This window comes from Amblyomma mixtum, chromosome 2, assembly GCF_055824585.1.
Source record: "Amblyomma mixtum isolate Tamu chromosome 2, ASM5582458v1, whole genome shotgun sequence".
Taxonomy (NCBI): Eukaryota; Metazoa; Arthropoda; class Arachnida; order Ixodida; family Ixodidae; genus Amblyomma; species Amblyomma mixtum.
The window spans coordinates 105,789,640-105,811,119 of NC_143013.1; the positions used below are offsets into that span (position 1 = coordinate 105,789,640).

Below are 21,480 nucleotides of genomic sequence, written 5' to 3' on the forward strand. Positions count from 1 at the left end.
TTTTTAGTATAACGGAACGTATTAGCATAGACGGGTACCAGTTTACCGGACGCCTGCTGCGCACGCGCAGTCGCCCGCCTGGCCCCATTCACTTGACTGCGCGTGCGCAGGAGGTGTCCGGTAAACTGATACACGTCTATGCTAATACGTCTTCGGTAAAGACCTCTGAGAAACCTGTGCCGGGAGCCCACTACGGCTGACCGGCGTAACGAAGTTTTATTTACATGCTATTATATGGGCCCTGATCCCGAACGAATTTGACTAATACATTATACCGGAATGCCAGAGTACGCCGAAGGGGCACTCATGGTAGATGCGCATAAAAACTCGTCACTGCTGTCGACGTCCTGAGCCGAGCTGTTTGCGAAACACGAGCCTCCTGTGCCGCTCGTCGGACTCCCGTTTTACAGACATAAGACGCATAACAGGTGTTGTTATGGGGAGGGGACTGAACAGGGGGTGGGGTGGGTGGGAAGGATGTGTATAGCGCCGAATGCAGTTTAGGCGCCGCCGAAACTTTTCCGGAAGCTTCGCAAGACGAGACGCACGGCGCGCGCCACCGACAAATGGGTGCGCCATAGTTTCCTTGGGAGTCCGACAGGCGTCCGGATCTAGCAGAGAATAGCGCTATGTAGCAGAGCTTGCTCCAGACGTGTTCGGCTCGCGGTGTCTCCGTTTCTCGCATGATTTCGGTGGCGCTAGCAGCGAGCAGTAGCTCGTGGCCCATTCCCTTAGAGCTTGAACAATCAGGTCGTGTCTCCCATTTCCCTTGCACTTGAAGACGCTTGGAAATCAGCGAAAGGTGAGCCACAACGACGCCGATATTCTTGAGTGTGCTTAGGTATACAGCTCAGCAGTTTATAAACAGTAACCCATATGAATGTTGTCAGCCAGCAGATTCTCAGTACCTTGGTGTACAGCTTAGCAGAAACGACGGCATAACGTTACAGCAGTTTGTTGTGAACTGCATTGAATCATGATGTCCTCTCTTATAGCTCCTGTCTTACTGCACCTCAGCGATGACTCGTATATGCATTATGAAGTGGCCTGGGCGTCCCAGTTGCCACGGATAGACGCAGGTCGCGTTGTAGTGTTCTCATTAGTTTTGTGCCCTTTTGCGAGTTTACGCTATATGACGAAACAGTTGCGTCAGGTACTGTGTTAAAAAGAATGCGTAAACTATGTCGCGATTGCTCGGTGCTTGTGTTGGCGTGCGGCTGTTTAGCACTATTTTGCAAATTCGATCCCGGCCGTGGCGGTCGCGTTTCGGTGGAACACCAATACAAAAATGATCACTTACCGAGAGCGTCGGTATTTTATTATTTATTCTGCTTTTATTGTTTTTATGCCAGTGTATTTATAATCTTGCTCCTTTGTGAAACCGAGCCAGCGCGATGGCTGAGTGGTTATGGTGCTCGGCAGCTGACCCGAAAGACGCAGGTTCGATCCCGGCCGCGACGGTCGAATTTCGATGGAGGCGAAAATTCTGAAGGCCCGTGTACTGTGCGATGTCAGTTGAACCCCAGGTAGTCGAATTTTCTGGAGCCCTTAAATATGGCGTCTCTCATAGCCTGAGTCGCTTCCGGACGCTCCCCATAAACTAACGAAATCCTTTGTGAAATGCTAACTGACCCTTAGGGTCTCAATAAATAAATAAACATATTAATTCATAACTAAAACGTACATAGCTTCGCGAAAGCTGCTCTCAAAGGCGGTGAGGAGCCTGTTTGCATACTCGAGGTAATAATGCGTGCACATCCAGTGCATGCATTATAGACAAGCTCTCATGGCAAAGTAGGATACAACTTAAAAAAAAAAAAACAGCACTCTGTAGCACTGGGCCGCGGTCCACGGCGTCCTGTATTACTCCGCTGGCCAATCGCAACAGTAAATGACATCGGCTGTTTAATGTCTGAATATGTCAAACAATTCACGTATCAAAATTCTAGAGCTCAAAATTCCTAGTTCCTCCAGTAGGTGTTGCCTCCCTGTCTCGTCATCGCAAGTCTGTCCAGTTGTGTGCTTCTTTGCGCTTTTCGTAGCCCTTTAAGTGCGTTCGATACTCCCAAGGCCATCCATCAGCTTCTCTTTCGCTGCTGACTGCGGAAGCTTGAGCGGCGTTTGGTACGCTTTGCATAGGATTGTGTCGATTATTTGCTAGAGCTCCTGCCATTTAGAGCTTGTCAAATCGTTCGTGAGATGTTTCGAGTTTTGTGGGTGTTACATCAAATCTTCAACTGAATTTTGTCTGTCGTACTGCTTTTCCAGCCTTCTGCATTGTTTCCATGCAATAGAATGGCATACCTAGTCGTCTGATGATTTCACTACAAAAATTCTGCAGCTGTCGCACAGCTCCGTGACACATCGGGAGAAGTTACTCAAAAACAGCGCTATGAGCAGGCGTTCTTTATAGGTTGTCACCTTTATCACCAGCCTGACTACGCCCACTGCATTACAAAGGGCTCTCTCAATCTCTCCAATTGCCCTGTCCTGTGCGGCCATCTTATCCCCGCACCCACTTTTCGCCACCCATGCGCTGGACAAAGATATCGCAGTTACCGTAGACACCAGAGGAGAACACGAGGTGGTACCAAACGTACACAAAGCTCCGGCGACGTATGCCGTAAAGCTCCCTACTTTAAGGGCTACGCCATTGCACGAAGACACTTCACCCTCAACTTGCACCTGCCGTTCTGGACTGTGGTTTGGAAATTTTCTGGCCATTACTTGTGTAGTAAGATACATTTTAGCAAGACGTCCAACTGGGCTAGTTGGTAAAGATTCATGGTGACAACACAGCGCAAAAAGACGAGGAACAAGAGTAAGAAAGACACAGGACAGGCGCTGACTCGCAACTAAAGGCAAAACCTTCTTATATGAAGGAAACAGGCAGAAAGATACACCACAAAACACACAAAAACCAAAACTAAGAACTAAAAAACTAAAAACACCCTTGAAAATGCGCACGACAGTCAAGCGTTATGAACAAATTCCATCTCCTTATCAATTAAGGAAACTGATGGTTTGCTGACGCAATTTTGCTTGTTATTTTCGATGTGGAAACCCTCAACCACTTCCCGTCTAGTCTGATCATTGTGCCTGTACAGCACTCATGCGCGATGAAACAAAGCAGTGCACTTTTTCTTCTTCTTTTTCATCTCTTCCCATCCTAGACAATGTTTGACCAGATGCATATGTTTTCAAGATACCTACAAGATACAAGACAAGAAACATTAGTTTTCATCATCAAGAATTCTGAAAATTTTTAGTGCCAGCGGAATTTTAACATCGGAGTGCAGTTAAAGACTAACTTTGTCGTCTAGTTCAACCGGGCCTTGTTGGCGGCGTTTTTTATCATCTCTTTGCCGAACAAGTGAATGGCACCGCCTCTTGCGACGCCTCTTCGTGTTGGAGTTGTGTCGTCTGCGGAAGGATGGCGCGGTGGGCGACGATACCGATACTATCGCAGCGACTCTCGTGTCCACATGGCTATCAAGGCCGCACTGCGGCTTCCATATCCGAGAAAGCGCGCGGCCGGAAGGCGCAGCTCTTGCAGCGCAGGTGGCGGGAAGTGAACTGTGTCCCGTTGGGAGGATTGACGTCATGCTAACATCTCCGTTGTTTGTTGCAGCCGTTAGAGTGTTTCAAGATACGCTCTGAACCTCACTTCGCAACACCCTCTCTTATTTTGACGGAAAGCAGCTGTATATACCGGGTGTTTCAGCGAACACTTTGAAAAATTTTCAAAAATAGTTTTGAGGCATAAATATCGCTTTTGTGGCATAGTATTACCAGTGCTTGCAGGTACCCGAAAACCGGTGAATCGTGTTAAGTACTAAGCTGGTTGACTAATTTTTAATAATGAATTTTTAACAAGTAGAGTTATACGGTAATTAGAGATTTGTAGCCCGTCATTAGTAATAGCCATGTCAGTTTTTCGAATTTCGAAAATGCGATTACCCTCGCCGCTGTGGGTCGACAAAATTTGGCAGCATCGTGTGAAAATAAATGTGCTTTCGAAAGCATGCAGGCAAAGAAACCTCTCCAGTGCACGTAACAAGTCGAAAAAGCCAAATTTATTCCAGCCACAGCGCCAAGGGTAATCGAGTTTTCGAATTTCTAAAAAATTATATGGCTATTGCTAAGGACCGCTTACATATCTATAATTGCAAAAGTCGCCTAACTCTGCTAGTTAAAAATTTAAGTATTAAAAATCAGTGAACGAGCTTGGTACTTAATACGATTCACTAGTTTTCTGGTGCCCGCCAACATTGCTAATACTATGCCGCAGAAGCCATATTTGTACCGCAAAAAGCCTGTTTTTGAAAATTTTTTAAAGTGTTCGCTGAAACACTCGTTATTTTCCAGCATCGTTTCTTTTTTTTCATTCTCTAACAAAACAACAGATTACGTTCCTGGGCGCCACTTCGCGTGTTTAAAGATTCTAGACAGCCAAAGCTTCAAGGCATCACGAGGTATGCTGCATCAGCTGCATTTTCGTTACAGCAATTTTTGTTAAGGAAAGGCATGCGAAACCTGGGTGAACCTGGCTGAAGTTGGCAGTCATTCCTGTCACCTGTTTTGGTTTAGGTTATGGGGCTTAACGTCCCGAAAGGACTCAAGCTTTGAGAGGCTCCTATTTCTGTCATCTGTAAAGTCGTACACAGACGCACATAAAGTGTACAACAGACTTAGAGCACTGAAAGTGCATAGTGCTCATGAAATTCCTCTTCTAAGCACTGCTAGTGATGCACTGGTGCGCCAAGCACTTGCTATAGGCCATCTTCAATATATTATCAACAGAGCGCATTATGCAGATTCCTGCAAGAGACATAAGCTAGCTGAAGAGCGGAAGCATATCCGTGATAAAAGGCCATCCACCGAAGGGTACAGTAGCTCATCACTATGGAAGAATTGAACGCGACATTGGGGACCTATAATAACCCAGCAGCGGGCCAAACGGGATTACATACGGCATGCAGAAACACTTACATTAAAGCACCCTTGAAACCGTCCTTCTATTTAACAAAATATGGTCCTCTGCGAGCCTACCCAAAGCTTGGAAAGAGGCTATCACCATCCCCGTACTAAAACAAGGAAGGGAAGGCCGATTGCGTGAACTAGCTCCTTGTGAAAGGTCTTCGAAAAACGATACATCGCCACCTCGTGTATTAAAATGTGTGAGCATTGGAGAGGACATGTCGCAGAGAAAGTGAAGGAAGAGAGTGAAGCACTAGGAGTGAAGCCCTGGGATCTGAGCAGCGTAGCAGGTGGCAGCTAATTTAATGAATAGCCGCAAGAGGTTGCCAGAAAAAGCAACCTGGGTCGCGCATGTCCCACCGGTGCCAGCACCTGCCATCTCAGGGCAGTGGCGCATCGCTTAACCGCTGCACCACTGCACCAAGAGTGGTATGAGGACTGCCAGGGATTTATTAAAATAAAGTAGAGAATGAACGATGTCGAGGCGTTCATTTATTTATTTATTTATTTATTATTACCCTCAGGGTATAAACATTAAAGAGGGGAGTGGGTTTTAATCAATAAACAAACAAAAAATATGCACAGCAACAAGAACATACAAGTAATACTGTAAGTGGCAGTTAAGTTTGGTTAAGAAATGATCTAAACAAAGTCCCATAACACTTAATTAATATAACACAATGAAATTCGCGATAACGTTTGAGTGTACACAGTGGTGAAATTAAATAATATATGAACACACAGGAAGAGAGGTTTTAAAAGAGGCGTTAAATGGACGTGATGAGAACGAAGACGCCAAAAAACAGGAAATGAAAGAAATTAAAAAGAAATCAGTCTTTGATCAATGAGCGTACTTCGTGACGGAGACCGCTCACTCATTTCCGTCGCGTCGCCCAAGCGAGCACCATTGAGTTTTTTCTTTAATTTAATGGCTTTCTTGACCAACGTCAAGCTGTATTCAGGTCTGGCCGGTCGACAACTGACCAACCTGCAGCTTTGAATCGTACGATAAAGATGCCATCATGCATAAACAACAGTGCCTTTGTTTATTGTTCGACCTGGAAAAAGCCTATGACACGACCTGGTGTTATGGCATTTTAACTGATCTGTACATGAATTAGAGAAAAAATAGCGCAAACCAAGCACACCACGAGAAAGGAACGACGACAAGACACAAGCGCTTGTGTCTCGTCGTCGTTCCTTTCTCGTGGTGTGCTTGGTTGGCGCTATTTTTCTCTAATTCATGTATGCACCAACTAGCCCAAAAAGAGGTGTTAATGATCTGTACACTTCAGGAGTCTTGGGAGTCTCGGAGAGAATGCTGAATATTATAGAAAGTTATCTTCCTGAACATACCTTCATGGTTCGCGCTGGAAACGCCCTGGAATACCTCTTGTAAACAGGCGGTGAATAGCATTGGCGAGATCATGTCTCCCTGCCTCACACCTTTCCTTATTGGAATTTTATTGCTGACTTCGTGGAGGAGTATGGTAGCTGTGCAATCGTTATAAATATCTTGCAATATTTCCAATATATAACACTATTCTACACCCTCATTCCGCAATGCCTGCATGACTGCTGAGATTTGCACTGTGTCAAATGCTTTCTCGTAATCAATGAGCGCAATATATAGGGGCTGGTTATATTCTACGCATTTCTCTATCAACTGATTGATAGCGTGAATAGGGTCTACTGTCGAGTGTCCTTTACGAAAGCCTGCCTGATCATTTAGCTCATTGAAGTCTAGGGTTGTCCTGACCCTATTAGCGATTACCTTAATCATTACCTTGTAGGCAACTGACAGTAAACTAATCGGTTTGTAATTCTTCAAGTCCTTGACGTCTGCTTTCTTCTGAATTAATATAATGTTAGCGTTCTTCCAAGCTCCTGCTATGCTGGAGGACACAAGACACTGCGTATACAGGGTGGATAGTTTTTCTAGCACTATCTCTCCTGCTTCCTTGAACAAATCTGCTGTTATCTGATTCTCACCAGCTGATTTCCCTCTTTGCATTGCTCTTAAGGCTTTCTTTACTTCGTCCTTCGTTACTGGCGGGATTCCCACTGATCTGCTCGATTGCTTCTCTCAGTAGCCTTCTGATTACACTCGCTGTTGTATAGATTTGTGTAGAACACTTCGGCTACATTAACTATCTTATCCATATTGCTAATGACATTGCCCTCTTTGTCTCTTAGCGCATACATGATACATCTGGTTTTTACCGATGCCTAGTTCTCTCTTCACTGCTTTTAGGCTACCTCCGTTCTTTAGTGCATGCTCGATTTCCCCCATGTTAAACTTTCTTATGTCGGCTACCTTGCGCTTACTTATTAACTTCGATAGCTCTGCTAGTTCTATTTTGTCTGTGGAGTTCGACGTCCTCATGCTTTGGCGTTTCTTAATCAGACCTTCAGTTTACTGAGATAGTTTGCCGGTATCCTGTGGAACTATCCTACCGCCTACTTCTGCGGCACACTCCGTAACGATAGCTGTGAGATTATCGTTCATTATTTCAATATTACGGTCGGTTTCTTCAGTTAAGGCGGAAAATCTGTTCTGCAGAGGAATCCTGAATTCCTCTACTTTCCCTCTTAACGGTAACTCGTTAATAGCCTTCCGCTTCACTAGTTTCCTCCGTTCCCTCTTTAAATCTAAGCTAATACGAGACCTTATCATCCTGTGGTCGCTACAACGGACATTTCCGAGGACCTCCACATCATCTACGATGACAGGGTGCGCGCACAGTATGAAATCTATTTCATTTTTAGTCTCACCATTGGGGCTTTTCCACGTCCACTTCCTGTTGGCTCGTTTGCGGAAGAAGGCATTAATGACCCGTAGTTTTTTTCTATCTGCGAACTCTACTGATAACTCTCCCCTGATATTCCTAGAACCTATGCCATAGTCGCCTACCGCCTGATCTCCAGCCTGCTTCTTGCCTACCCTTGCATTGAACTCACCCATCAGTACAGTGTACTGCAATTTGGTCTTGGTCGTTGCCGATTCCACATCTTTATAAAAGCATTCAACAACCTGGTCATCATGGCTGGATGTAGGCGCGTAGGCCTGCACCACCTTCAGCTTGTACCTCTTATTAAGCCTAATTACGATAGCTGCCACCCACTGTATAATACTACAAAACTCCTCTATGTTGCCAGCTATATACTGATTGATGAGGAATCCCACACCTAGTTTTCGTTTGTCTTCTAATCTACGATACACAGTACGTGCCCGCCCTCGAAGAATGCATACGCCTCATTTGTCCTCCTAGCCTCACTAAGCTCTATGACATCCCATTTAATACCGGCTAATTCCTCCAATAGCACTGCTGAGCTAGCCTCACTGGATAAGGTTCCAGCGCTAAACGTTGCCAGGGTCAGTTTCCAATGGCGGCCTCTCCGGACATGGGCTGTCACTAGCAATAAAGCAGCACTTCATGTCCTTGATGGCAAAATACAGATGCTCTGAGTATTATACTGATGGCCCTAAGTAATGTGCAGCCGCATGTGCAGCACTCGACCCTCAGTTTTCTTAAACAAAAACAATGAACAAACATACAAGCTGCTGGCGATAAGACACATCTTAAAAAGGAAGAAGCGAACTCCATCATATACATAGACTCCCTCAGTGCGGTAACTGCGCTGTAATCTGGTAGAAATGCCTGATGTCAGCGCCTCACTTAAAATTACACTGTGATGGGTACCTGTACCAGGACCCAGCAGTATAACCGTCAGTCATGCAGCGGGTCGACTTTCTGTGTCAGCGGCTCTCCGTAATTCTCTTGACGTAGAAATATACCATGCGAGGGCCTCAGGCCACACATTAGAAACATTCCGTCGGCAATTGCGAGACGAATGGAATGCAGCAAGCGAAAACAAACTGCGCGCAACAAAAGCCAATAATCTACTCGCGTATGAGAGGCTAGAACCGGAAACGAGACGCCAGTTTCCAGAACTCTTCAGTAATCAATACCTCCACACTCGTTCCTTTTTCTCTATGGCTACACAATTTTCTTACTAAAAATAATCTTGAAGTTTTTCGATAAAGTAGGTTTCTTTGTATTTTCGTTGATCTCAGCCTTTTATCACGTTTGAGGGCATACCGGAGTTTTTCATCACGCATGTAAAAGGGACTTCACATCTCTTGTCCGGGCAAGGACTTTTGCAGATGCCGCATGTCTTAATAAAGAGCATACATTTAGCCTTTTAAGAATTCTGTCTATATACCGCCCTTATACACTTCTGTTGAATTTTATGCCCTATAGACTAATGCTATCCTTATGTGCGTTTTACAAATATCATATTGTGTAGAGCTTATCAAACTGAGTCGTCCTCCTCTAATTCAAGTATGCACCAGCTAGCCCAAAAAAAGGTGTTAAACCAACCTCATGTTTGGCGTTGTTTGGCCACAGCTGCTCTTGCCCCATAAATATCCAGCACCATTATCATATATTGCCTGCTTTTTATCCTGGGAAAGCCAAGCAGTTTCTGTTCCCAACGGGTGGATCGTCAGAGAATATTGACTGTACAACTTTCCTTAAGCATTTTTTACGCTACATTACCACCTAGCTGAGTTGAACTGAATAATTACTTTCAGCAGCCTATCTTAGCAAAAATAAAATCGTTTGCATCATGCTGCTCACGCCCTATGCTATACCTTTACGCTTTGCAATTTGAATGGGGATCCCAGGCTCGTTTACACGGCTTTCGCTTTGTTCATTTCAATTAAAATGACACTCAGCTGTCTTGTTTTAAGCCATCTCACGTTTTAACCAACGCAGATCATGGAGTCCGACATCAGTGGAGAGACCAGTGACAGTGACGATGTCCCGGGGCCAAGCTTCTCACTGCCTAAGATGGAAGAAGTCAGAGATGGTGATTATATTAAGATCCAGGCGGCGTTACCTTCATAACAATTATGTTAGTTCTCGCTCTATTTGCCAGCCATAGTGAAATAATAGTGCATGTCCTAGTATTGCCCTAGAAGGTCAGTGTCCTCAGAAGTCCGTCACATTACGCGCCTTTCCGGGATTAGAAACGCACCATCTTCAACAGTCTCCTCTTAGTACCATAGCACACTAGTCGCAAATCACAGCGAAGGCAAACAGGAGCCCGCTTCTAAGAATTTTTTTTTTATTTCTGCAGCTCTTCGCGGTGCCAGGCTTCTACTGGAACGAGAAAAACAAGAAAGAATTCAGCTTATAGGGGTAAGTTTTTTCTTCATTTGACGCAACCTGTCTGACACTAATAACTAACAATAATACACTAATGCTCAGGAAACAGCATGCATCGTCCTGAAACCATGCATCGTCCTGAAAATGAGATTAGATGTGCAGATTTTATTTAGTGTTAGCGACGACTGCATTTCAGTCATAAAAGTGTCTGTATGTGATGGCACATAAAGGCGTACGTAATTTTGTTCAGATATATGTGCTTGATATTTCGCACAATTCCACCACACAATATTTATGCTCATTGAAGAAGCTGCCTCTCTTGTTGCATAAACAAAAAATTCAGACAAGAGGACTTTTAAGGGCCCGAAAAAGACTAAAACACTGGTGACTGAAGTATCTCGCTAAGAACTCTTAGTTTCTTCAAAGAAAAAAAAATTACTGAGATTTAAACTGCGTACCGCGGACAGCGGCAGACATTCTGTTCAAAGACCGCAGAGCACGCTCGTTTTTATCGCCGCCGCTGAATCATTCAGTTATTTGCAGGCGCAAGTCAGACCAATTGAGAGTTTCTTTTTGAAGCTTTTTCGCTGTCTTCCTGACTGCCTTCACCACTGCGTGACAATATCGACGATACATTGCAAGCCAGCAAGACTCCACCACCACCGCTGTTGTTTGTGTTACACATTATACTAATATGCTCCCTTAAAGCCTTCTGCAAACATCATTAAAGCCTGATGTCCACAGTCTTAACGCACTCTGCAACTGCCAGGTTGCAATAAGCGTGGCTCGAGCACACAATGGGGCAGTGGGTGAGAATGGGGGAACGTGAATAGTTGACAGCTAAGAGACTCTGAAAATGATTGGGCAGAGCCATGCTGGTGTGCTGGTGTTGTCTTGTGGGAGCTGTGAGCTGTTCTCCTTTGTGCTGACATATAATCCGTGTGTGACGAAGAGCGCCGTGAATAATGTCTGTTTTGCCCTCGCCGGGATCATATTGCTACATATGTGCAACTTCATGGAAACTTCATATGTTTTCTTCGCTCCGTATGTATTGCAGTGTTGTTGCAGGCACAATTTTCTAATGATTTTACCAGAAGGTTCCATTTGTGTGTCGGCCTCTAACTGAAATGTGCAAGCTAAGGATTGTGCTTGTATCTGCATGCTTGAAGGTTTCTTCTTGAGCATTTTTTTTACAGTTTTAGTAGGACGCAGAAGCGCTCCTTTTGTATGTTGTTCGTACAGCGCCCAGTTGACGGCCGGGTCCCTTGTGCTTTTGCGCACTTTTGTATGTTGTGTGTACGGCAAGCGTCCCCCCCAACATTCTTGACAGGGAGTTGTTAAGTTAGAAGCCTACAGCGCCGGCGGCTCCTTTCCCCTCTTTCCCCCATTTCGCCTGTAACTGCCATGTCCATTGGAAGTCTGGAAGGGTTAAGAATGATAACAGCGCGTCGCGCGCTTCGGACGCTGTCCAATGCCGCGGGAAATGGGGAGCGAGACCGCGAACAGCCTTGTCAGGGTCGCAAAGGGTCGGCGACCGTTTCCCATTGAAAAGAGATGAGCTCTCAAGTAGGGGGGGGGGGGTCAATAAGGTCGGCGACTTCCGAAACCACCCGTCTGTCCAGCTAAGCGGTGGAGGTCTGCTCTACTGGCGCCTCGATAGGTTGCAGGTGTATCGAGATACACATGTGAAACCGCGTGTCCTGCATGTTCCAGGAAATGTGCGCGGTCCGCTGAGTCGGGCTCTGGCGAACCCTGGGCTCCGCTCACTTGTATGTGTGGTGCCATTGCAGTGGTATGGGTCGGAATTGGGCGAGAGCAGATTTAGTAAAGCTCCGTCCGATTATCGGAGGGCTAAAAGCTAGCTCCAACAAAAGCACTCAGAAGGAGCGCGCCGAGTCTCAGTCTCGGCCACTTTTACACAGCTCTTCTTGTAAACAGCCTTTTTTTCTTGTTGCTTTTATTTTGGTCTCGTCTTCAAAAAAATCATTTTTTTTTCTGTCAAGAAGTTGGAACTGCTGCCCCAACCGGCAACGTGTCGCCGGACGAGTGGACGAAGACGTGAAGTGCCCAGCATTCGACCAGACCAACCAGCTTTTCCGAAAAACGGAAACGGAACGTTTTACGGAAATACTTAACTGCCATTATTGAAATGAAACATGAATAAAAAATGAAACTCAGCCACCCCCACTCTGGACCCAGTTCCGATCCCGCCTCCGCCATACAGTAGCGCTATCAACCAACCACCCACCTCGGCTTTCACTCTATACAAATATGCTGTCACGTGTGGGAAGCTTCGGCTTAAAGTAAAATTATTCATTACAGCATGAGTGCGAATCCAACTGCTGTCACAGCTTTCTTGCATCAAGTTTCATGATCACAACAACAAAATGCTTTTACAGCAGCCCTCATAACAGTTAAAGAAGCTTCACTTCCCCATCAGTGCACCAGTGCAAAGAATCTGAACGCTTTTTGGTGACGCCGGTCATCACGCACCGCACTGACCAGCAATTACATTGTTCAGAAGCGCAATTTTTACTGTCCTGACGCGGTTTTTCTTTTCTAACGCAGGAAACATGGACTTTCTTAAGCACTCTGAAGAGACAACTTATTCTGATTCTTCTGCTAGCCATCGGTGCTGCAATCTTGTGTATCGCAGTCATCGCCCTTCTGGTGAAAAACACAGGGACGCCAAGTGACTCCTCAGTGCTACCATCACCGAAGCTGTGTGACAAAAAAGAGTGCCAGTTTGTGTCAGGCTTATACCATCATGCGTTGCCACAACCGTGTAATGACTTTTATGAATACGTTTGCGAACACTGGAAGAAAGGGGAGGACTCGTTCAATTCCAGTGTAATTAACCAGCAGAACGAGAGGATCGCATTGTCCGTGCTAGCAACTCTGCGTGACTCGTTTGTGCCCCCGCACGCACAGACAGCTGTGCAAAAAGCAGCTGGCTTGTTCCAGTCTTGTGTGGCCCTAAACAATCAAAAGGGAAACTGGAGTCAAGACCCGAAAGCTGACATAGCGGACTTCCTAGCCGAACACGGCGCGACACTGGAACCTAAGTCGAGCCTAAGTGCTTGGCTTTTAATGATAGACTTCTCATTGGCGTACGGCTTGCCAACGCTGTTTGATGTACGGTTCAGTGGGCTCTCGCACGACAGAAAACACTCTCAAGTTGTTCTTGGTGTGCGGTCCTCCTTTGCGTACAAACAGCTTCGAAACAAAACGGCTATTGTGAATCACCTCAAGTGGCTGGGAGTGGGAGACAAGCGAATTCCGGTAATCTCCAAGATGATCGAAACTACGGAAAGATATTTAGTACTGGCTGCAACGATCGAGAACGAGCCAGTTAAGCCGAATGTGAGCGTGCACCCTCTTCACAAGCTTGAGGAAGTCGTCACGTCCAAGAAGGGCGAAGCCTGGAATGACTACATGCGAAACATCACTGAGGGCTTGCTGCCTGGAGAGCACGAGGTTGCCTTTCAAACTAACCACTTGGAGACATTCCTTGTGAAGGTCTTCCGCAGTGTGCATCATAAGCGATTGGCAGTGTGGGTTGCCTTTGATGTGTCGTGGCAGCTCAGACAAATGGTGCACGTGGCCAGTCCAAGCAGGCGGTTTGGAGAAAAACGCAACTCTTACCTCTTTTATGACACAGGCTCTTTATTGTGGCAGCAGCAATGTCTTATCTATACATCGACGGTCATGTACAGCGCCACTTATTCACCTTATTTTCACTCTTTTGTAAGCAAAGAAACACTATTGAAGGCGGAAGACATGATTTCCAATGTAGCATCAGCTCTACGTCTGAAGATAGACGAGTCACAGTGGCTGGACGAAGACATGAAGAACGACATGGTGAAAAAGCTTGTAAGCATCAAGAAGATAATAGGTTATCCCAAAGGTACAGAAGATGTAGACTCTTTAAATAGCTTTTACGCATCCTACGAGGATTCAGGAGCCTCCTTCGTAAAGAATTGGCTAAGCGCTTCGCGCTCCAGAACGACGAGGTCACTGCGCCAGAGATCTGAAGAAGATTTCATAATGGCACTGAACGCAGACATATCCCAGGCTAACGCCTTCTACGATCCAAGGGAAAACACGATGGTGTTGGGCAACGTTTATAGATACTTTTTTAGTTCCATAACTCCTCCTCTGAAAGCGGGCGCTGCTTGTACCCGGGCGGTGAGAGGGCGCTGCAATCGAGGTTTGCGTGGTCGCCGGCGCGCGCGCTGCTCCTCTCCTGCAGTTACTACTTAGCCCGTGCGCGGGATTGTCGTTGCCTTTTTTTGTCCACTTGTGTTCCTGTGCGCTCTGCGAACACGTGGTCCCCATCGTGCACTTAGAACAACAAACGCTGCTGGCCGTGAAGCAGCTTTCGAGCGCGGCGATGCCCACTTGCTTCGTGCCCGGCTGTACCAGCGGGTACAAGAGCAACCCGGAGAAACGCCATCCGTACGGAAGCAAGAGGAAATATCAAACTCATTGCATCAAATCAAACCGTTGAGTACCTGAGGGTGACATTGATGTCAGTGCTGTCCATTATAGACTCCCTATACAACAAGAGCCTCAGCTATATACTCACAGCGAAGTTAAACCAAGACCCGCTTGAGGTAATTATACTGGCACGTTGAAAAAGCCTAGAAATGCTCATATACAATGTGTTTTTTTTAATTCAGAGATTTTTTGGCCTAGTGAGGTCATTAGAAGGTGACGAAGACCACCCTACAGTGACCAAGTTCAGCCAATTATTTAGGCTGCTTTCTTTTACACACCTGTTGAAGTAGCTGTGAAAGGGAACTGTGATTCATAGTGATGGTTCAACAGCGCAAACACACACAGACCAAGAAGGAGACAAGACACACACAGCGCTGTCTCCTTCTTGGTCTGTGTGTGTTTGCGCTGTTGAACCATCACTATGAATCTACACCAACTAGCCCAATCTGCAGTTCTTCTACAGGGAACTGTGAGACGGGAACTGATCGTGTCTTAATTAGTGCCTTCGAGAGCCTCGGAGAAAAGCGTCGCGACGCCCTCATCCAGAAAAAGGCTAGAAAGAACAGATCTGGCAGGAGCTGATGGCGATACTTTTCAGGGACCTCTCCGATGCCTCCAACGACCACAGATACAGTGTTCCATCACCAGAAGAAACAGCCTTGTACTATTTGGCAAGCTATGTGGCTTTCAAAATGAAAAATAAAGCGCAATATAAACTCTGTGACGCAATGTGACGCACTTGGCAGGCAGGATTCTCTGCCGCGTGAGGCTATGCTCATTATTGAGCGCGAGTATGTTAGTGGCAGTCTCGCGTACCCTTCCGAAAAGATGTTTGCCTGTGTAAGTGCGGTGGAGGGTGCTATAAAACAGGCTTGAAAGGGCGAGTTGTTCGGCGACCTGTTTTGGAACGTGCTGGATTCTCTTGTAAAAAAAAGGCACGAATGGTGTTGCAGCTGAGGTGTTCACAGCTCAATTAATTTACTTTTATTTAGTGACGCGCATGCACTTCTTTGCGCGAGCAAAGTGCTAGGAAAATAGTAGCGCCGTTAGAGCTCAAAAAGAGCGAAAGTAGGCGAAGCTTGTCTGACAAATTAGTTGACAGCAAATCTGTTAGCAACGATATTTAGTGGATTTGTGAATAAAATTTTTCTATTTAAATGCCAAGGGCCTTGAATTACTCTTGCATTTCGCCTACACCGGTATCGAACTCGCGGCTTTTGGGAAAGCAGCAGCGGGTTTTATTTGCACCAGTGTTGCTGAAATAAAACGTAAAAGTAATTTTGCGCGAAATGTGAGACACAACAGCCAGTCGCGAAAAACTGGTTCGGCGGATAATCCGAATCTATTGAAGTAGCAAGGTTAGGTTCATATTACGACAAGCAGGATCGAAGCATGCATGCATTTCGTCATTGCCCGTACAAAACGGCCGCTTGTGACACGGCTCAGAATACCGCTCTTAAGTTCGCAAACGCGCTAAGCACACATATGTTATGAAATACCTCCGGGCAAGAGCCGGAAACAAAAAACAGCAGTCGCGCAGCGATGATTCGAATGCGAGTGCTCGTGCAAAACGCCGCACGCTAGCAGACGACTCTCGCTCTCCTAGCTCAACCCGCGATTGCCGCGCCGCGGTGGCGGGGACGGCGACCGGCCGCCTGCTCCCTACGGGCGCTGCGAGGAGTTATGGAACTAAAAAAGTATCTATAAACGTTGGGTGTTGGGCATGGGACTTTTACTACCCCCCTTCTTTGACACGGTGCCGTCTATCGACTACGCGTCGATGGGGCACTTCGCCGCGCATGAGATGATGCATTCATTTTATGGGTTACACCACCGCGGCATAAAGGAAAACAGCTGGACTTCGAAAGAAGAGTATGAGAAGCGAATCAAATGCATTCGCGACGCCCACTTGCTGCCGGAATCCAAGAGACGCCTTTCTAACGGCGCACAAGATCCCGAGATTGTGGCGGATTTTGGAGCTGCACCAGTAGTCTACAGCGCCTACCTCCGTCAGAAAAACAAGACGAATTCGCCGCTACGACTCCGGGAACTGCCAGAAGTTAGTGACGACCAGCTGTTCTTCATCGCCTTCTGCTATATGTGGTGCTCGAATGTGTCCCCGTCATATCTATACCCCGAGTTCAAGACCAGGTGCAACTCCCTCCTGGAGAACATGCCGGAGTTCTCGGCTGTCTTTAACTGCCCTGCCGGATCACCGATGAATCCAGCCGAGAAATGCAAGTTTTGGTGAAGTGTGATGGGGTACTAGCTACTGGACATCATTGGGAGTGATAGTTACTGTATGGTGCGTGTCCTTACCTGCAGGTCAGGTGGAGCTGCCTTCCCTACCTATGAGAAGTTCGAAGAGTAACTTATGTAAGCAACGTTTTGACTGTGTCTTTGCTTGCTTGTCATCACTAGGGCCCGGAACTTCAGGCATTTGCCTAAACATGCCTATAAATGCCTAAACAGGGGATTTTTGCACTTGCCTGCCTTTTTGTCATTTTTAGGAAATACTACCTATTTAACCGTAGTTTTTGCCTATAAATGCCCAAATCCGGCATTTTGGTCCTTGGTGCTGTTTTTCAATTTTGACACATCTGTCTAAGTACGATGAAAAACGCGTGCCGATGCAATCACAAAAGGCGCGGGTCTCGCCGAAAGTTTTTCTCGAATAGCACTTAGAACGTAGTGTAACGAAGTGTTTTTCTCGAAGTGTAGCAAGAGGCGAGTTTGGAAAGAGACCTGACATACATTATTACAAACTACTCATCATTGACGGAATGAATCGCAAAGTTGGAAAAGGCTGGACTCGGAATGGATCAATCATTGAAAGTAGTGGCAGGAGTACCAGCAGCACTTCGGGGACTGGAAGGATAATGTGCTACTGCTTCTACGAAGATTAAACAATTGGTAGAAAAAATAGATGCCTAGAAACAGTTTTCCAAATCAGAGACTTTCTACGCGGAGACGATACGGCCACATCACCTGAAGGCCTGAGCCCTTATAAACTCTCATGTTTTAGGTTCGCGCCACTAACTTCATGTGACGTCGAAAGAAGGCTTTCAAAGTACAAAGCTATGCTTACCGGAACCGAAGGAGCTTCAAGTTCGAAAACGTGAGAATGCGCTCTATTGCTTCAGTTGAGGACTGCGTACGCTCCGTGCTTGACTGGCAAATCTTCTACACATGAATAAAGAGTATTATACAAAGCGCCTATTTCTGCTTTACAGCGCCTATATCAGTATTTTTTAGAGCCTCGATGCCTGTCTATTTGGGGGTTCTTTAGTGCCTAAATATCCGGGCCCTAGTCATCACGTATGGATAATTTACTATCGCGCTCAATATGACTTGCAACCCGCGAGCATGTGGCCGCAGCGTTTTCAGAAGCACGGTGAGGCCGACAAGCGGCGCGCCTGAAAGCTAAGTGGAAAGGATTGTTCTGTTCCAGAAGCCAGGCGCATCCCCAGCGTCGTCTGCTCAACGAATTTTGAGATCCTTAATTGTCACAGGCGCCGGCGTGTCTCGCCTTGCACACGCGTGGTTTCATGCTGGAGCCGACGGCTTTATGCTAAGGACGGTGGCGTAATTATGAGCTGAAGCAGTGAACTACGAGAGCGGGAAACTCGAGCCACATTTGCAACAACAATGTGCACTGCTCCTTCAACACCGGCTCAAATCGTCCAAACCGCTCCAGTCATATTGCGATTGAAGCGTGATTTGAGCCACGATTTTTCGGGCATGGCAGGTGAAAGCAAAATGATGAAGTCGAGAGCGTGACGGAATCCCGTCTGGCCGGGGGGATACATTTTAAAACAAAGAGACGCCGACCAGTAAAATGAAAAAATTGTATTGACGTTTCGGCGCCCAGAACGGGGGCCTTGTTCACAAAGCGCTTACAGCAACATGCTCGTGATGTGCAGAAAGAAGATACCCGCAATAACGCCTTGGCAGAGCACGTGGTGACGAAAAATCATAAAATAGATTGGGACAAGGCAAGAATCATCGAAAAAGAGAAACTGACAACATCACGGCTTCATCTCGAGTCCCTGGTGATACAGACGACGGCTCACACGCTTAATCGTAACGAGGGCAATCTTAACCCGATTTACGCGCGATCCTTACGGCGATTACTATAGCTTTTAAAAGACGAACCCTCTTGGTGTGATTCCATTGTGAACAAGGCCCCCGTTCTGGGCGCCGAAACGTCAATACAATTTTTTCATTTTACTGGTCGGCGTCTCTTTGTTTTGAAAGCAAAATGAATGAAACAAAATCAACTGTGACATGCGCCTTGCATCCGTCAGGCAAGCCCCGGAGATGCGATAACGCCGTGGTACTGCCAAGACCAGATGGCACAGGGGAAAAGGCTGAGTGGTGGAACAGCAAAATTCTTTTCGTTTCGTTTTCAAGCATGTCGCTTGTCGGCTCCACCATGCTTCTGGGGAGCGCTCCGGCCACGCTGCTTGAGGTTGCAAGTCATATTGAGCGCGATAGTACGCAAACTAAAAAAAAATATATTTTTCTCATAGGTGGCTAATGACTAGGCTGAATACAGTAGGATGCAATTAAAAAAAAACAGCAGTTGCTATCACTGGGCCACGGACTGCGGCGTGCTGTATGGCTCCACTGGCCAATCACAATAGTAAACGAAATCAGCTTTTAAATATTTTCCTATATTAAACAAGCCAGATATCAAAATTCTAGACTTGATAATTTTTTATTGTAATTAGCTTCCTTTTTTAGGTAACAAAAAAAAGGTTTAACAAAGCACTACTTTTTTGTCGTGGAGGCATTCTGTGTGACCGTCCTGAATGCGGTGCGGCTTCACTGCAGCCTAAAATTGTATCCGACTATAGCCGTGCGAAACTGAAGGCAGATTCCGCCCTTCCCACTCACTTGCTTGTCGCACAGGTCACTGATCTTAGCCAATACTTAACGACACAAGGCACAACTCCAAAGCCAGCACGGCGTACAATTCAGCACTAGAGGGCGATTCGCTGCCTTATTTTGTTGAAGCGACGGCTGAAAGCGCAGAATTTGGCCACTTATAGCTGTAGTTAGCTTGCCGTATTTATTTATTTTCCATTTCCGAAACGTTGCCCACTAACGTAGTGCGCTGTTCGAAATTCTGTTGTTTTACTGCTGATCGTTGCCTGAAGGTACTGTTGTCATCCTGAGAATCAGCCTGAGACAGTGGGGACAGTGAAGAATGGGAAATTCTTCAGCCTTTAGGGGTTGACTACAAATTCTCAATCTTTGTGTCCCGAGTGTCTAGGGCGTCCATCGCGACCAGCACAAAAGAAGGGGGCCACCATCCGTCCCTTTTTCTGTATGTTTTGCGTTCCGTCCATGTGTCTAAGCGCTGTTGACCAATATGACGTTCTTATAGCTGTCCGTAAAGCAGCAAAACAACTTCCCAAGTTTTGAAGTCGCTGTACTTCTACTAATCTTCATTAGCCACCAGCACTTGTAACGTAAAGCGTATCGGTAATCGATGGAGAAATATTTGAAACACCACTTGCCGAAACGCTGCTAATTCATGTAAACACTGCATTCAGCTTTCAATTATTATATTTTTGCTTTGAATTGAGCAAATAAGCAACTCAATTCTGCATGTTCCTTTCTTTTGAATGCGTTCCCTGCCACCGTTGTTGTTGGCACATGCCAACAGCATGCAGTCCTGTCCAGGATGGTTTTCTAAACATGACAGTTTTCGTTCCAGCTTTACTTTCGAAACTCGAAGGCCACTTGTTACTATCATTGCTCACTGAATACGTTATCTAAAGTTAAACGATTCCTCACGACAAGTTCCTATGAAGTTAATATAACCAGAAAAGGCTGATGCTCTGACTTTATCCGGCTATGTTGACGGTATTTCAGGAGCAAAAGCCGCATTTATCGGTGAGAGCTTCTCGTTGACGTCAGACTTCCAGCCTTGAGGTGCTGCTCTTTCCTGTCAGCCTTGGTGCATTTATGTTCTGTTTCTAGCGTTTTCTTTGTAGAGCAACCATCGTTTACTGCGCGCTACTGGCATTATTATTTATTCACAAATAAAAAATCTGTAGATATTATGGTTTATATATTGCAAAAGTTTGCCTGACCATCAGTGATAGAGGCGTTTATGTACCTCACAGTAAAAGATGGCTGTAGTAAAAAAACGTTTTAACAAAACTAAAGCCAGATGTTCACTGCTGACTCCGTAAGTTGTTGATTCACCGGATGAGGCGCGCCCATATCATCAGTTTTTGGGTGCCAGAAACATTCACCCTTCCACATACTGGAGTGTTTTCAGAGCGGCCTATAGCTCGTGTTCTTCACGAAAAGTGGCTTCACAAAAAGTGGCTTATGATTGATGTTTGTTGTCGGTGTGCAGGGCATTTCGTTGTGTTTCGCATTACTGAAGTGTGTGAAATGTTCTATGAATGATGTTGTTGCGGTTGTGTTCTTTTTAAGAAATCTCTTTTAACACCTAAGCCCTTTGCGTCTTCTTCACTAAACGTGATGTACAAGCTGCATGTGCCTTATCACTTGCACTGCCCTACGTAGCACAAAGTGGGCTATGAAGTGAGGCTCCCTGCAGGTCCAATGTGGGTAGCCCATGTGAGCCCTGGTGGGACCAGTGTGGAGTTTACAACGCGGGCCCCAGTGGGCTGCCCACATACGCCACAAAAGGTCCCACTTGAGACTGATCCAGGCAGCCCCCATGGGGCTGCCCACATTCAGCCTGCATTTCTTGATATCAATAGCCATCCGACCTCACCCAACATCGGTCCCATTTTGGTGACAAGTGGCTAGCCCCTGAGGGCGACAGTTAGCTTTTCAT

The 21,480-nt window shown here is 46.1% G+C and overlaps 2 protein-coding genes and 1 long non-coding RNA gene across 3 annotated transcripts; all 3 read left to right on the forward strand.

The window, feature by feature from the left end:
• Positions 1-658: 658 nt before the first annotated feature.
• On the forward strand, positions 659-10,191 carry LOC149360436 (uncharacterized). The gene is made up of 3 exons (XR_016288324.1): positions 659-802; positions 9,762-9,855; positions 10,126-10,191. It is a non-coding gene; the product is annotated as an uncharacterized LOC149360436 (long non-coding RNA).
• A 760-nt stretch (positions 10,192-10,951) lies between these two features.
• Positions 10,952-14,749, forward strand: LOC149360437 (membrane metallo-endopeptidase-like 1). Its single transcript, XM_089567852.1, has 2 exons — positions 10,952-10,963; positions 12,723-14,749. Exons 1-2 carry the CDS (start codon positions 10,952-10,954, stop codon positions 14,415-14,417), a joined length of 1,707 nt encoding a protein of 568 aa, XP_089423978.1. The 3' UTR covers positions 14,418-14,749.
• A 1,624-nt stretch (positions 14,750-16,373) lies between these two features.
• Positions 16,374-18,473, forward strand: LOC149360438 (neprilysin-1-like). Its single transcript, XM_089572309.1, has one exon. It carries the CDS (start codon positions 16,378-16,380, stop codon positions 16,903-16,905), a length of 528 nt encoding a protein of 175 aa, XP_089428435.1. The 5' UTR covers positions 16,374-16,377; the 3' UTR covers positions 16,906-18,473.
• The last annotated feature ends 3,007 nt before the right edge of the window (positions 18,474-21,480 follow it).